The sequence below is a fragment of the Carettochelys insculpta genome, chromosome 6, assembly GCF_033958435.1.
Source record: "Carettochelys insculpta isolate YL-2023 chromosome 6, ASM3395843v1, whole genome shotgun sequence".
In the NCBI taxonomy this organism is placed as follows: domain Eukaryota; kingdom Metazoa; phylum Chordata; order Testudines; family Carettochelyidae; genus Carettochelys; species Carettochelys insculpta.
The window spans coordinates 14,406,304-14,423,576 of NC_134142.1; the positions used below are offsets into that span (position 1 = coordinate 14,406,304).

The window sequence follows — 17,273 nt, forward strand, 5'->3', positions numbered from 1 at the left end:
GGTCCAAATTCTTACTTCAGTTGCATGTAAAATGGATGGGGAGCAGTCCATATGCTAAAGAGACTAAGGGTGCTGTGCTGTGCTGTTCCTTACAATTATTTGTACTATTCCTTAATCTAGATCAGGGTCCCCTTGTGAGATACAGTCTGTGCCTTGAAACCCTTATCTTAAAATAGACTGGAAGAAACAGTGAGAGAGAAGAGTTAACCATAGAAAGAATAAAGAGTGAGCATCCATCAGTCTTACTGTAATGAACTTGATGGATCTATGTCACTTCAGATTTTCAAAAACATCTGGGCACCTAACTCCCATAGTCAGTCCTATTTCTGTCTTAAAGATTTAAAAATAAAATATTTACAGTCACAGTCTGGCCTTGAAGCTTCAGTTGCTTTACAAGGTAGTAGCAAGTTTGGACCACAAAGTAGTATTTCCTGGCTTCCCCAGGACAGAAGTGCGTGCTATGTCTTGAATGCTTTGTGGATCAATTGCTACAGTGAAGGAGTCTGGGAATAGTCAGCTCCCTGCCCCCCACCTCCTCTGCTTCCATAGTAAAGAGAAGTGAGGATTTCAGAGTTCACAGAGATAATCAGACTCGTTTAATAGAGAATTATTTACCCAATAATTTGTCTACCTCTCCTTGGAATGTGGTATGTTTATACATGTTAGCAATCCTGTTTGGTGTCGCACAAATGTAAGATTTTTAAGTAGTTAAGCAAGTTAACCATTTTATTACTTTTATACCTTTTAAAAAAAAAATTGGCTGGCTTCCCTAAAAATAAGTTGGTAAAAGAGAAAATAAATATGCCGTTGGTTGCACTTACAATAGTGCCATTGTGCAAGGCAGAGCAAGGATCATTTCCAAACGGCCTCAGGTGAAATCTAATGGGAAACAATTTCAAACTGGTCTGAATTCATTTGTAGAAAGAATGTGTCTTAGATGAACATCTGATCCAAGTTATGCTACTTCGTACTGCTCCTTCTGTGATTAAGTTCTAATTTTTTTTATTTTAATAAATAGGGTTGCATTGGCCAGTTGCAATAAGGACCCTGTTATATTGTCTTTAATGTGGATTCTATAAAAATAGTTGTTTGCAGATTACTCTGATTTATGAGGCTGCTGCAGGTTTTTCTTATTACTGAAAGTGATCATTTGCTGTAAACCGTTTCTCATACAGAGAATATTTAGGATAACCTCTTTCTGCTGCTGATGGCCTTTTCAGACACGATTTGTAGTTTTGAAGACTGTGTGGCATTAATTATTTGCTTTTGAATATTTCAGTCTGTGTTTTCAACATGTTTACAGGAAAGTTCCCATCTGCCAGCTTCCCTGCTCTTAGCTCAACATAAGGACAGATCTACACAGCTAGAAATACAGCTGGAAAAGCCCAGACCAGTCAAACCAGTCACATTTTCCACTGGCATCAAAATGGTAAGACGACTTTTGTTTCCATTTTATTTCACTGTTTCAAAAAGCAGAGCTTTTCCCAGTCTGATATAAATGATCTTTTAAATTTGACTTGCATACTGTAGCACACAGACCGATGAGAAGTATAGTTCCTAATTGTTGGTGTAATTTAAAGAGACTAGTTCAAGGAGTTCAGCATTCTAGTAGTTAGAGTGTAAGATATTTTGCGTATTTTGCCCTTGCAATGTTGAGCTGTAATTGATCCTTGGAAAGTTACTTTTTTTTTTTTTTTTGTCTCATGGCTTTATGTAATTGTTCTGAAAGTTAAAGTGCTAGAGCCTTCAGAAAAGACTGGCAGTCCTCTTGCTTACTTTTGTGCATTAGAAGATTTTGTGTGTGCATGTATGAGAGAGAGAGAGAGAACTTCTGCATTAATAAAAACAGATTTTTAAATACAACAACAGCAGAGTAATGTTTTTCTAGCGGCAGATAGGCTAGTAGTTCTGTGGTAATTTAGGATATGTCAGCATTCCTGGTTATAACTCCATTCTTTCTGTCACAACATAAGTGTTCTTTTCTTTTCTGACCTAAACATTTCTCCTGCACCCACCCCAACAAAATACGTGCCTGCAACCTGCATGTTAAGGATCTGACCAACCCAAAAGCAAGTTACCAATCTTTACCATAATAACCTGTCTATTTTAGAAAGTCTCCTGAAAAGACTGCAGAAGATGATTTTGGATGAGAATTTTAACAAACATCAGACTCCAGAGCTGATAACTGAGAGTTGGTCAACCCAACTTCCCCCTCCCATAAAAAGCCTCCAAGCACCCAGCTCTGCACCTCTGTGATATCAGTTTTTGTCATGCGTGAACTATTCTGTGTCTGAATTACAGCATAAACCATTTGACAAACGGCAATTGCATTTTACTCTGGCTTAACAGCAGCAGACATAGTGTTGGCTTTTGACAAATAATGGTAGGTAGGTACCTTCAGCTGTAAGATTTTTTTTCCTCTTGCATTCCTATGATATGGATTATTTTCTTCTGTTGATTTTATTTTTGATTTAGTATTAGAAAAGTTTAGTGTGGGCTAGGAACTAGTGTATTTGATTCTATTGAGGGGAAAAAAGGGTTTTGTTTAGCAGTGTTACAACTAGATAGCTGTACTAATTTTTCCTTTTTTCCTGCAAAATGTTGTTTTTAATTCTTGGATTTAGGAGCAATTGGAGTGTGTGGTAAGGGTGCTGTAATAATTGTTAGTTTGTATTTGGAAAGAACCAAAGGGCCTGGTGGTTTCTCCCACAGCTCAGTGACAGAGTCCAATTCCTAGCACCTAGTTCTTTTTATAATACTATACAGTAGTGTTTATTAACAGTAATATACTAGTAAACATAGTTGCCTCCTCAGAATGCTTAGACTACATATACTAGGTAAAGGGTGGGAAAGGAAATTGATGCACCGAGTGGTAAAAAGACTTGCCCAGGGCCATATAGATGGTCAGTGGTAAAGTTGGGGAATAGATCCTGAACCTCCTGCCTCCCAGACTAGTGTCCTCTGCACTGGAATATGCTGCATCTGTAGTCATCAGTCTTCTCTGTATGACAGAGTGAGCTGAATTAGGAATTTCGCCTCTAACTTTCTCTGGGCTTTTCTCTAAGTCTAAGCAATGTGTATCTTAACTTGGATTGAATATTCCAGGTGTTTCATTCTGGGCATCGTTGTCTTGTATTGGAGTTGGTGTGAGTGACATGCTGTCTTGAAGCAGCAGAAGTCACAGGAAGAGTAATCAGATCAGTAATTCTCAAGAATGACCCCTAGTGCCTGGTGATACAGGATGTCTAGGGCACCACTGAAATGTATCCCTGCAGAAAACTGAGCAAAGCAATTGCAGGGGAATAGTGTTCTTGTGGAGTTACTCTCACAGCATTATTCTAATTAGAAATAACATTCTTGTATTACATTTTGTTGGACTGCTTTTTCAAGTGTTGTTCTCAGCAAAGGTCAAATTAACTGTACTTTATTACCTCTGTTGCTTCAGGTTCCAGCAATGTTCAGTGATAGCTTTCGTCTTCCAGTCTGTTTTTTTTTTTTTTATAATTCATGGAACCAGTGTCCAAGACAGACAGTGCTCCAGGTTCAAAAGAAATTCCTCCTGATATTTTTTTAATTGTTTGTATTCCTTTAGCATTTCCCAGCTCCATGGTGTTATGTGAATTGGGAGGATTAAACCTAATTGCACAGTTTAGTTTGCCACCATCTACAGAACAAGATAGTTGCATTGTGTGCTTCAAGTACTTTGTGTAGTATATGATTTATATTAGTAAATTTCCATTATTGTTGGGCTGCTGCTGTGTCATTTTTTTGAAAGAAGTGCTCTAAAATCTGCCTACATAGTAAAAGATATATATATTTTTAATGAGGGAATCAACCCAGTTTCCTTCCTGATCTGTTCCTTCCAGGCTGGTTCCAGCTGGTCTGTCTTCAAGCAGAAGCAGTTCAGACAGATATGATTTCTGCGTGAGATGCGTGACAGTCAGACATAATCCGTACTTCGTTTTAATCTCTGATCTTTTTATGGCGTGTGGCTTTTTTGTGTGGAGGGAGGTAAACAACACTCCTTTCTATAGTATTTCTTAGCTCCCAGGTAGTGCTCAATCCTGGATGATGACCGCTTTGGCCCCTACCCAGAAAAGCACTAAGTGCATGCTTAATTTTAAGCATGCGAACAGTCCCATTGACTTAATTGTTCAAAGTGTAAACACATGCTTAAATGCTTTGCTGGATCAGGGTCAAATTATTCACACTTTGCAGGATCAAGTCCTTAAGGAGTTACTGTTGTGCAAACATCTGCGTGGGGTTTTTGGAAAGCTTTCAGATCACATGGCAAGGTTCCTTTTACTAGTAGTTGATACCTGTGCAGCCATAAAAGCTCTTTCTTCTCTTTTGCCTTGAATAGATTCCTTCATTAATAATTTCCCTAATTTTGTCTTTTGTTCAACCAACTCCATAAAAAACCTGCTTGAAGAGGACAGGGTGTCTTGAGATGTTTGTAGAACATCCTATGTTCCTTCCCTTTCCCATACCCTCTTAAACTCTAGTTGACTTGGGAGGGAAATACTTCAAGCTGTGCACAAACCTTTTGGTTCAGCGTTGGCGTGTCTGACTTGTTGTAACACATTTTTGTAAATTCCCTGTAGCAAAAATGCATTGTATGGAGATAATGACGTAATTATTGTAGTCCAATATCGGTTGTTATGTTGTCATCTAGAAGTTAAACTGCTCCTGTGGATTAAAAGATTCGCTCATTATTTCAGAAGGTTGTAGACAATAGGTCAAAAGCCTACTTCCTTGAAATGTAGAAGGTGGCATTTACAAATTCGTTAATACAAATCAGTTGATGCTAAGATTCCCTTACACCTCACTATTTTATTGATACATAATATAGAATAGACACTGACTCAGAGTTAAGAACTGGATACCTCCAGTAAACTTTCGATTGTGTCCTCTGTAAGCCCTTTGCCTGTAATCTAGTATACGAGTCATCTATTGTGTTCAGAATGGTACTGTTTATGAACCATTTGCAATTAATATATCTAGATTCAATTTACTTTAGTATGCAACTGAGAACTTGTGGCTGGTGTTTTCAAGAGAAGAGTTCACATCCGTTCAGTGCTGATTATTACTTGGTGATAATTCAAATCCAGGTAATCAAAATTAATATTATAATGAAAGGGGGTGGGAATGAAGAAATAGTTTGGAAACGTGAATGGACATTTGATGAACCCCTTAAAACTCTAAGCACTTCATGCAACAGGGCCTAAGAGTTAGTGATCTTTTACATCTGAAGTAAGGAATGGTTTTCTTTTGCAGAGGCAGAAGAAATTATGAATATGGCTACACAAGTGAATTAGCGTGGGGTTTTATTGTTGTTGTTGGCATGAGTGAACTAACGCAATAGACCTTGAAGAGGCAAGATATTTTGTCTATTGATTCATTTCTACCCTTTTTATACACTGGGTAGCAGGCTCATTTGGTCCTCTGTATAGTAGCTACTTTAAATTACGAATTTGAGCACTGCCAAAGTTCGCAATTCAGTACAGATGCATCAGTCATTGGCCAGCCGTCAGCCAGATGCCCCTTTGTGAATACCAAATATAGAGGGAAAAAATAAAGATTTGCTTCAGTGGAATTTGTACTTGTTTTAACACTAGCCATAAGCTTCATGAGAGCCAATACACCTCTCAAGCTTCAAAGACAATGAGTCTGTGACTGGAATGGCAGTAAAAAAGGAGTAATGCCTCCTTTAATGGTCTCCCCTCTCATTCTTCGGCCTTGGAAGAGGAAGATGTCTCGTGGGGTGGGAGGGTAACATCATCTGGAGTTGGTGGGCAGTCCAGTAGGGCTCAGGTTAGCCACAGGCCCCTGTAGACCCAGCAGGATATAAGCTCAGACCTTCTGACAGGAGCCCCATCTCACACCTCGATTGGATGCTCATGGTGAGATTAGCATAGTACCAGATTTTTGATCTGTGGGCCTTACACTAGTCACCTTTTAGGGGACTTGTAAAGAATTGTTCTCTTGCTGCCCAGTTGGCCAGCCTGGGCTGGGCTTTTCTCACCTTACCCAAAGCAGCTCAGGAACCCAGGGGGGTAAATTAAGAGTTAAAGTTCAAAATTAGCAGATGTTAGGTGTCCCATTCGGGGACTCACTCTGTCCAAGGTCTGATTCCCTTATAAGAAGGTGCTTTATAAGGGACGTAGGCATCTTCCGTATAAACCAGAGACAGAAGTGGATTTAGGGGTTCGTCGAGAAGTTGGGGATGGCGTCGGAACACCTCATGTTCATCAGCAAAGAGGCAACCCCCTTTTGCCAGCCTCATAACCCTCCAGCAGGATGGTGTGATGTCTCCCTGCCATAGACAGGGGTAAGGGGAACACTGTGTAGGGCTGGCAGCTGGGGGTCGGCGCCTGCTGCAAACTTAGCTCCTGTGCCTGGGCCAGCAGTGCAGAGGGGTCAGGGTTGATGGTGGACCCCATTAAGTGGTAACTGTGACAGATACAGCAAGCACATGTAATATCTTTGGGGCCCATATTGTGTTAAGTTTATGGAGGTTTGCAGTCACTGAGGGCCAGGATTGTGTACAGTTTTGTTGGGGAGGGTAGGGAGAGAGGGCTACCTTACCTCCTCCAGGAACTAACGCCAGTGTGGGGTGCTTAAGGTGAATCACTCAAGTTTGTAAAACTCCTCCCGAGAGGCACCACTTCCTGGGGAGAGTTGCATATACTGGTTCCAACTGGATTTTTCAGAGACCAGCTGTCAAAGAAAGGACTTTTGGAACAGAGATGGACACAGGACCTTCTTCAGATTCAGCAAATGGAGGGAACCGTCTCTCCAAGGGGTGGGGAGGAGGCATGAAGAGCGACGCTGTGGAAGAGTTGGGAAGACTCTGGTCTACCGGGACCCCCTAGAGCTGTTGGATGATCTCTGGTAAACTTTATAGCATGGGCACAGGACACTCGTTTTTACATGTCTTCTCTAATACTTTTACCCTTACAATGTACCCGAAGAATAACTGTAATTTGCTTTGTGACAGCTGATTGCTAATGGGCAAACACTGTCGCAGTCCCTAACAGATGTTAACTACAGGTGCTGCATCCCAGTCCGACCTGCTGGGGCAAACACAGTGAGGCACAAAGGGACTGGAACCCCAAGTCCCCAGTCTGGAAGGGGACACATGAGTCTCTGCTCCAAAGAGCTGTAGGCTGGGCTCCTGAAAACTTAAGTGAATGCCCTTGAGGAAGATGAAGGGCGGGAGGACTGGCGGAGGGAGTTGAACATCAAATGGAGAGAGTAGGGATTAAGGAAGTTAAGATAACCTGCATTGTATGAATTATTGCTTGATAGTTTCCAGATGAGTTAATAGTGTTGCAGACCAATTAAATCATGTCCCTTACATCTTGTCTGTCTTGCTGCTTCATTGCAGCTGTCTTCCTCTGTGCTATAAGTATATTTATTAGTTATTCCTAGCTCTTATCTCATGCTTTTTATCTGTAACTATCAAAGTACTTTATGAAGAATGTCAGCATCTTTATACCAGTTTATCCATGGGGAAGGCGAGAGACAGAATTGACTTTGCCCAGTGGCAGAGCCAGAAATACAGCTCTCACCTCTTGCATCCCAGTCCAGGGCTCTCTCCGTCAAGCCACACTGTCCTAGGATCTTCCATGCCTGTGACTATTTCAGTGCGTAGTCATCAAATGCTGGAAGGAGAGTGTGGAGGGGAATCTCAGTGTAGACAAAGCTTTCCTGGCTCATTTGTTTCTGTTGAGATATGATCCTTTTGGCTGAGTTTTCCACTCTTGAAGGAAGCTTTTCTTTACTTTCCAATGGGATATATCTTTGTGGGATTACGGCAGCAAATATACAAAAATCTGAGTAGAGTGTCTGGCAAATATTAATTTTTGATGCAGGGTTGTTAAAACAGTTACCAGTTCAATGTCAACATTTCACCCGTTAAGTGTCTTAACCTAGATCACATCACCTGGCCCTGTCCTGAGCCACATGGGCCCCATCTGCCACCACTGGAGTTAACAGGCAGAAGATGGGTCACTGGTAAGCATACCAGTAAGCCTCATGTTTACTGGCTAATCATTTAACGTCCCTATTTTGGCAATAACATTTTGAAACATACATGACATCAATTCCTGAACATTAGCATGGTGTTTCCAGGTACTTCCTTTGAAACAATGATACTTCTGCTAATGTAAAATATATGAATATAGATTTATTGTTGCTGTTTGGAACAGAAGAAAGTGACACCTGAATGGCATAACTTTGCTCTGTTCTGTTGCCCAGTATTAGGGTTTTCAGCCTTAAATTCAGCTGTTTGTTCTGGAGTTGGCAAATTGCATAGTCGGTATGATGGGTTGTGTACCCAGCACAGGAGTTGAACCTGGTACTTTAGGCCTGAGAGCTCAATCAACTCATCCAATGAAGCTCAGCTAGGGAGGGAGCTGGGTGATTGGTATAAAGAGAGGGAGTCTAAAGCAGAAGAGGCTGTGGGGAGGAGGAGGAACTCTCCAGTCATGCTTTGAAACTAGCAAGTGGCAAGACTGGCAGCGTGAAGGAGGAATCCCAGGTGGAGAGTTGGCCCTACTGTGCTCTGATTAGACAAGTCTCACGGGGCGCCAGCAGATAGACGAAGCAGCCACTGGGAGTAGGGTAGGCTTCAGCGGTAAGCTCTGATCAAAGGGGAGGGTCTGGATTTTTAGTTTTGAGAAGAATCTTGCGTATATTGTTCCAATGCTGCAATTTCTAAAAATGTAGCTGCAGTGATTTGGAAAGGAAGACGTCAGTTCTGAGAGCCTTAGATCAGGGGCCTGCAACCGTTCCCAGGCGAGGTGCAGAAATTTGACCTTTTGACCTCCTGTGTACAGTCTGAGTGCCAGTGATACTTCTTAAAGTCATTAATTGTCTTACTTACAGCTTAATTAATGAATTATGATGCAGAGTTTTACCATTTAGGTGATGGCTGGCAGCATTAGCTGGGCTGTTGTTAACCCACAGGTAGCTTGGCTTTGAGCGAGCTCCCAGCTGCATGGGGGAGGGGGGGCAGGGCTGAGCTCCCACCTCGCGTGCTGGTGAAAATCAGCTCGTGTGCCACACTTGGCAACCTATGCTGGGGTTCGTTTAGAAAAAAGGAAAATTTTGACCTTAAGAACTCACCCTCTCATTAAAGAAACAATATGCTGGTACAGAATCCATGTGTTACATTGGTGAAACCCAAATGGTGGGTTACACTATGGTGCTTTAGGGCTAGATTCTAGGATCTCCTTTGAGAGAGGTCCCTGTGCGTGCTCCACTCAGATCAAGGTGCATCCCAGTGCCTCCAGTTGGGGATTTTGACAGAAGAACTCCTCTGTACCTGTGCCACGCACGTACTCTGCCTCTCTCATGAGCTGTCGCTGTTTAAATAGTGCATGCATGGCCCAGACTCCTCGGTTCCTTCTCTGCCGAGGTTATCGGCAAGTACTGGCACAAAAAAGCACTGGCTGTTAGTTGGTTCATAGTGACAGCTTTTTCCTCTTTGCAAAAACAAACAAAAACCATGTTCCCTCAACATGCCATGCTCTCCCTGATTTAAAAGGTGTTCCTCTTGCAGTGGGGCCATCCCTGTATCAGATGCCCACATTAGCTACGTCTACACTAGCCAAAAACTTAGAAATAGCTATGCAAATAGCCATTTCAAAGTTTACTAATGAAGCGCTGAAATACATATTCAGTGCCTCATTAGCATGTGGGTGGCCGCGGCACTTCGAAATTGACGCGGCTCGCCGCCGCGCGGCCTGTCCAGACGGGGCTCCTTTTCGAAAGGACCCCGGCTACTTCAAAGTCCCCTTATTCCTGTGAGCAGGTGGGAATAAGGGGACTTTGAAGTAGCTGGGGTCCTTTCGAAAAGGAGCCCCGTCTGGATGAGCTGCACGGCAGCGAGCCACATCAATTTCGAAGTGCTGCGGCCGCCCACATGCTAATGAGGCGCTGAATATGTATTTCAGCGCTTCATTAGTAAACTTCGAAATGGCCATTTGCATAGCCATTTCTAAGTTTTTTGGCTAGTGTAGACACAGCCATTGTGTCCCACGTGCCCCCAAAACGCCTACCTTGCCAAAAGTTGAAGGCATGGACTTGAAAAGACACCTTTTAGCTCTTACTGCTTCAGGACACCCTCAGACTGTCATCCAAGAAACTCACCTAAAGACTTCAGAAACGTTAAAGAGAAAGGTGACCCCCTCTGCTTTCCCAGGCAGGCAAGAGAACAAAAGACAGTCTCCTGTCAGTGTCCTCAGCGCCATCCATCCCGCAGCTCAGCACTTACAACTCTCTGGGCCCCTCTGGCGCTGTCCATCAGTCAGGTGCCTCTTTATTCAGGGCTGAGGCAAAGAGTTGCCCACCTCTGATAAAGCACCCGGGGTCCCTTCTGTGAACCTGGGGCCGACTCCAGACTCAGCTCAGCTTGTGCAGCCAGCAGCATTGGCTTGTGCCTTTGATTCTGCCACCCCTCTTCTCTTGCTGATGGTGCCAGTGGTGCCTTCCCACCATGCAGTGCAGCAGCACTCAGCACAAAATGACACAGCACTGACACAGGCCCACTGCTGTCATGGTGTCATCTCCACCCTGCCTGACCGTGGTACCTCATTCCTACTTGGCACCGGATAAGTTAATGTGGCTCAACACTGCTGAGCAGCAATTTCTAAGCCTTGCTGACCTCTCTTTGTGTCACTCTCCAGGATCTCCCCTCCTGAATGGTAACATCTCACCAGAGCCACCAATGCCATATTCTCAATCCCCCAAAGGCCCTTTGTACTTGTCTGGTGGTGAGGAGGAAGACTTGGGTGGAAAAGACCTCTCTCCACACTCCCCACCAGCAGCGTGTGGGGAGCCATGCAGGCAAAGTGCATCTGCCATACAATATCCACATTATGCTACATCCTGGATGGGGGTGACAGATACCATTGCCAGGTCACTGGCCCTATTGGGGCAAAAGGGATTATTATAGAACAGGACATATTAACTGTCCTGCTCCATGGAGGCAAATCCACAAGCTTTCCCCACTTCCCACAGTCGGAGGCACACCTTGTCAATGAACCCACACCTCAGCTACAAACAGAAATTGCAGGGGACACCTCACCTGGGGCTGCCCCAGCATCCCCTTTACCCCAGGAAGCTGAATTGCTACACCTACTGATGACTTAGCCCACTTCCACCACTCCTCTGAGATAGTGGTGCATGAGCTCAATTCAAATTACCATGAAAGAGTTTTTGGGTACCCAGAATGAGCTCAAGAACATATTACAAGCTGCTACCAACTCTGTGGTAGTGCTTTCAATCAATGCAGCCATCATGCATGCAGCACAAGCCATGTAGCAGGTGCCTGCTTTCATTATGGTCACAAGCAAGAGAATGGATCCTAACCATTTTGTACCCTCTAAGGATGCTGAGTTCCCTTTTACACATCCGGTTCCCAACTCACTAGTGATTGAGGCAGCTAACAAAAGGCAACACTTTGTTGGATAGGGTAGCCTCCAAGATGATAAAAGGATGGACGCCTGTGGGTGCAAGGTGCCACCTGGCAATTCAGAGTAACCAACTATGTGGCACAGTTAGAAAAGTACAACCACAAAAATTATATTACGTACAAACTTGTTTTAATGTCGTGACCCAAGAAAAAAGGCAACAGTTTCAAGCGCTGGTTATCTGGAGGGCAACTAGTTTGTCCTACAGCACTCTAGGCTACCCTGGATGTTGCCGATATGGCCACCAGGCCACAGCCATGTTCAGAGTCTCACATTGTGCATCCTAGTTCTCCTCATCATTTCCAAGGGAGAGCCAGACCATGACCGAGGATCTGCCATCCAATGGACATAAACTGTTCATGGCAAACACCAATGAAGTCCTCCATTCCATGAAGGATTCCCAGGCCACTCTAAGATCCTTGGGCATCCAAATGCTTATTGCGTAAAAGCAGCAATACGGGTATTGACAATACCATAGACCATGGTACATACCAACCACAGCAATGATTATATGACACACATTATCAACAACATTATAGACCCAGGGCCCACTTATGTCATCCCCCCCCACCCACAACATCTGGAGCAACCCAACGTTAAGCCACTCTGTGATCTCAGGGAAATGCCATCTCTATCCAGAGACCTTTGAAGTGGATAGCTCTCTGCATGCATCTTTGCTATTGGCTGAGATGAGTCCAACCTCCTCACTCTGAGTGCATGCTACATATTCTATTTCCATGTCCACTGCCTTCATACAGCGTTCCCCCTCCTTCACATATGCTAGGCAGCCACACGGGCATCGTACTTCACATTCTCACATTATGCACTGTGTCGGACACCAGAATGGGCAGATCCATTTTGTCCACAGCCTCCCTGCCTGATCCAAAGCCCCTACTTTCCTCGGGGGTGTTACTTAGTCACCTGAGGTGGGGCACCACCAGAGACATCTCTTGCAGAAGAAGAGGAGCTTTCTCACCTGTGCAGTAGCTGATATTCTTTGAAATAAATGCCCTGAGGAGTGCTCCACTGCCCACGCTTCTCTCCTCCCTTTCGGATCTCACATATGCCTATTGTAGAGAGGGAACTGAGAAGCCTGGGCCGTCCACATTATTTAAACATCGAGGGCTCGTGAGGCAAGCAGAGCATGGGTGTGGCCCAGGGGCAGGGGTACTGCTGTCAAAATCTCCTTGAAGGCTCTGGGATGCACCTTTGATTTGGGTGGAGCAACCACAGGGACAGTTACCATGAAGAACATTAGTTACTGAACAGGTGAGTGACTTTCTCTTTTTGCCATTTGTATGAAGAACCCCATGACTTTAAGCATTACTTATTGTACAGTGTTTAAAATATGTATCCAGTATGTAGCAACATGCCTCTAGGTTTTGAATATTATGATGGGAGGACACTTAGCAATAATAGATGACGTTTAGGAGAATGAAGTGGCGTTAAAAATGCTTTGTAGAGGTTCAGGCAGATACATGCATAGCTGCATTTACATGTTTCTGAATTATCTTTTTTTCTGAAGTGTAAGCCAGATACATGGTATTTAAAAGCAATCTGTCATCAGATCATATTCTGTGTGCCAACCTACAGACTAATGTCTAAGATATTTGATTAGTTCTGTGATTACTCTGTAATGGCTGATGTATTGCTGTTTTTAAACATTAGATGTTTTATGTTGACTTAATGACTTTTTTTTCCCATGTGTTAAGTGAAAAAGTATATAAAGCGCTGGTATTTTTACATTACGGTATTTTATTGTTAATCTAAAAGAGTGGTTCTAATCTGAAAAAGTAACTTTAAAAAATGGCATCCTGAGGTTCTGTGTTTTCAGTACCACCATTTTGTTTCCATGTCCAAAGTGGTGTTTTACAAATATAAAGAAGTTATCTCCCTCTTTGCCTTTCTTCTCCTGCAATACTCTTAAAATTGAGCTGTTCAGCTTGTCCCTCCTTAGTAATAGGATGACTGTCTGGAAGTCCAAGTAAGCTTCTTGTCACACCTGTACAAGCCTACTAAAGACAAAGGGCCTGCTTCTCCTTTAACTTATGCACATTTGTACTATTCTGGCAGTATAAATTATATTTATACTCACTTTAAAGCCCTTTAATGCTGCCAAAGTGCTATTTGTTGATATATGTGTATTAACATGTGTATAAGCCAAAGAGTTAGCACAGCTGTAATAACTGGGACTTAGTAAACAAACTCTTATCACACTAATGTAGTGACATTGTCTGTGTAAGAGTAAAAATAGTAATACATAATTTGTTTCACCCATGTCAATGGATACATCTGTGAAAGGAGCAGATCAGCTGAGAAATAAGATAGATTTGTACTGTTACTTTTCAGAAGAGGATGGCACTCTTGAATTAATGGTGTTTACCTGGTTCAGGAAATACACCAGCTATGGAATATAGTGTGGAAAGAAGGGAAAGCACTAAGGAATGGGTGGAGTGGATAGCAGACTGATATGGTTGTTGAAGATCAATGACAATGTGGAGGCAGCGGTGAGAATGTGCAGAGAGTTGGGAAGCTGGTTTAGGACGAGTAGAGGTATGAAACAAGGAGACCCAATATCGCCAAGTATCTTCATCATGCACCTAGAGAGAGCAATGGACAAGATCAAGGAAGAGGTAAAAGGGATATGTGCACAGGATGAGAATTTACAAGTTGAGGTTCACGGATGATAGTTATTGAGGAAGCTGAAGAGAAGCTAGCAAGAATGGTGAAGGTGCTAAATGAGGAAGAGAAGCGATATGGACTGATTATGAACATTGGTAAAATGAAGACAATGGTATTTGGAGATAAGAAAATAAGAAGGAAGATCAGTGTAGATGGGATCGAACTAGAGAACATAGAGAAGTTCATGTGTCTGGGGAGCAACATAGTGCATGATCTAGACTGTAAGAAGGAAATAGCGACTAGAATAGCAAAAGGAAGTGCGAGTTTGAAGGCAATGGATAAGATCTGGCAAAGCAAAGCAATTAGTTTAGGAATGAAAGTGAGCGTCTTGAAAATGTGTGTATTCAGCAGCATGTTGTATGGATGTGAGTACAGGGGTGATAACAAAAGATTTGACGAGAACAACATTGGCATTCGAGAGGAGTTGCTACAGAAAGATCCTGAGAATAGGATGGATGCAGATGGTCACCAGTGAGGAATTATACAGGAAGATACAGCCAAAAGAGAACCTTCTGCATCAGGTTCTCATCTGCAGCTTCCATTGTATATTCAGGCATATCTGCAGAATGAATGACAAGCAAAAAGTCAAGATCCTGGTATTCGGAATGATGGATGGATTGAATAGGAGAGGCAGACCCCGCAGTGAACGGGTAGATAGGTGCGGAACTAGTCTACAGAAACTGAGCTACTCCGCAGTGAAGAGGGAAAGATGGAAACAGTGAGGGAGGCATCAGGCACGAGCAGGCACTGAGCTTATGATTGATGATGATGACCTGACAAAAAACAATGTGTGCAATGCTTATCTTGGCCTCTGGAGTTAGACTGAATGGGCACGGATGATAACTCTTCCTGGGCAAGTGCAGTGACCAGGATTTGGCCCAGTGCTTTTGACTCTTGAGCAGAAACCTCAGATTAGCTAGAGTTGCAACCACTTCACTGCTTTCTCAGGAAGAGCAGCTCACCATAGAGACAAAATCTATTAAGAAAATATTTTCGGGAAAATAATCTAAAATAGAGTGCAGGATAATTTGAAAATGCCACCCATTATCATTCATTTATGGGATGATTTCTGTTCACGATTTTTTTTTAAATTATATCCTAGCTTTCAAAAGCCAAGAAGGATTGTGTAGTCTGGCCACCTCCATAACTCAGGTACAACAACAGTCCCATGCTGTGTGAGGGCTTGACTGGAATTTCAACACAGACTCTCCTACAAGTAGAGTTAATCTACAAATTGCCTTGATGCAACTTTGTGATCTAATGAATTTTATACAGCTACCACTACCAGGAACTATGGCCATTCCTGGTTCTTTTTTACTGATGCAGCTTAATCTATAAGAACTATGTTTTTTTCAATCACTTCAGGGGGAAAAAAATCTCTGAAGGCCCAGTTGTACAACTGGGTTGGCATAGATGGACCTGTGTGGAGGGAGACTCCTCAACCCCTGTGCCTGCACACTCTTGTGCCCTGTTAAAGTGATCTGGCACTATCTGATTGCAGGTAGTTGCCTTGTATGCCAGTTAAAAGAGGGGGCGGAACCTGAAAAGTGTAAAATCATAGGCCTTATGAAATGGTGTGTGCGTGACTGGCAGCAGCGGATAATGAGTAGGTTTGCCACCTGGGCCCCTTATAATCTCATAGGCATGCTCTCTACTGAACATACAGCACGGGAAAAGACAGTAGACTGGGAGCCAGGAGAGCTGGGTTCTTTTCTCAACTCTGTTGGCTTGCCTTGTAGTCTTGGAGAACTCTCTCCATCTCTGTGCCCCTGCCTTCTCACCAGTGATGTTTGGGTGTCAATATTACTTCTACAAAATACTTTTCAACATCAACTAAGCTGTGAGCATTGCTCCTATTTTTTGATCCCCTAGACGCAGTACTGTACACATGCTTTCATTCATCACTATAAAGCAGTGGTGCAAACGTGCTAAGAATGCTTCCTGGTCATAGCATAAAATCTCCTAAAATCACAGCATGTTATTTTTACTTAACATGGGCCACCCAGACAAATGCAGACCAGATTTAATCTGTTGTAATGGTGTCCCTAAACAAAGTTACACCCAATTTAGTTAAACTGGTGCAACTTTGTATGTAGGCAATGGGGCAAATCCTCACTGCTGTGTTGACTTCTTGCTTCATGTTAATTTACATTAGCTAAGTAACTGTACCCAGGCCTTATGCATTAACAGACCGCTGGTTTTAAATAAAATATATGTCCCACCCATGTAGACTTGGACTGGCTTCACTCAGTTGGTTTGAAGTCAAGTTAGGCTAGTGGACAAAGGAACCCCACAGACATAATAGTTATATCGAAGTGCATGGCAGACTGCACAGTTTTTGTATCATTATTACTATCAGTTTGGAAGCTATTATTCCTAAAGTGATACAGTACCATAATGTGGCCCTTTTTAGCTATACCAATAGAGTTATGGTAGTGACTAGTCCTTAGGAAAACACTAATTTAAGTCAGTCTGAGATAAGAAACTGGGTCATCTCATTACTTAATCTCCTAAACATGAAAATGTCATTGATTTTTGCTGCCTTCCGTGAGTAGGTGTTACTATGAGCAATAGGGAGAGAATTGACTGAAAGAAAGAAGGTGGCTGGGAGAAAATAAAAAAAACAGCTGGCAGGGAAATAAAGAATAATAAAATTTTCTCAATCATTGTTTGCTTTGGAAAGATCATGCTTTAAGCACATGGAAATACTTTACACATGGAGGAGTGCTGACTTCCTACATGCCTTGTGAAGGAACAGCCAATCATTCATATAATATAAATAGGTTATTCCAATATAACTTCTTTTTAATAAACCTGTATTTTAGTTTAGATGCCATGTTTTAGCCACAAGGTACATAAATAAAGACTATTAAAATTAATAAACTGGTCTTAATCTGTGAGTTTGCAAAATATGAATAAGCAACTTGGACTAGTGCAGAATGTTGTTCAACATTGCTACTGCAGGTACAGTGTAATCCTACAGGGAAGCATACCAAAAGGAAAGTCAGGTTAAAGGAAAATATATGATTTGCCATAAGTGGCATGATGGTCCTGTTTGTCCCACTCTCAGATGATTTGTAAACATTTAACCTCAGCTATCATGGTGATAGG

At 42.7% G+C, this 17,273-nt stretch overlaps 1 protein-coding gene across 3 annotated transcripts in view; it reads left to right on the top strand.

The window, feature by feature from the left end:
* Positions 1-17,273, top strand: part of MNAT1 (MNAT1 component of CDK activating kinase) — a 213,620-nt gene that overhangs the window by 100,301 nt on the left and 96,046 nt on the right. For all 3 annotated transcript variants that reach the window (XM_074996316.1, XM_074996317.1, XM_074996315.1), the window contains exon 6: positions 1,304-1,429. In XM_074996316.1, coding sequence (XP_074852417.1) covers positions 1,304-1,429 — 126 coding nt within the window. The remainder of the gene's footprint in view (positions 1-1,303; positions 1,430-17,273) is intronic.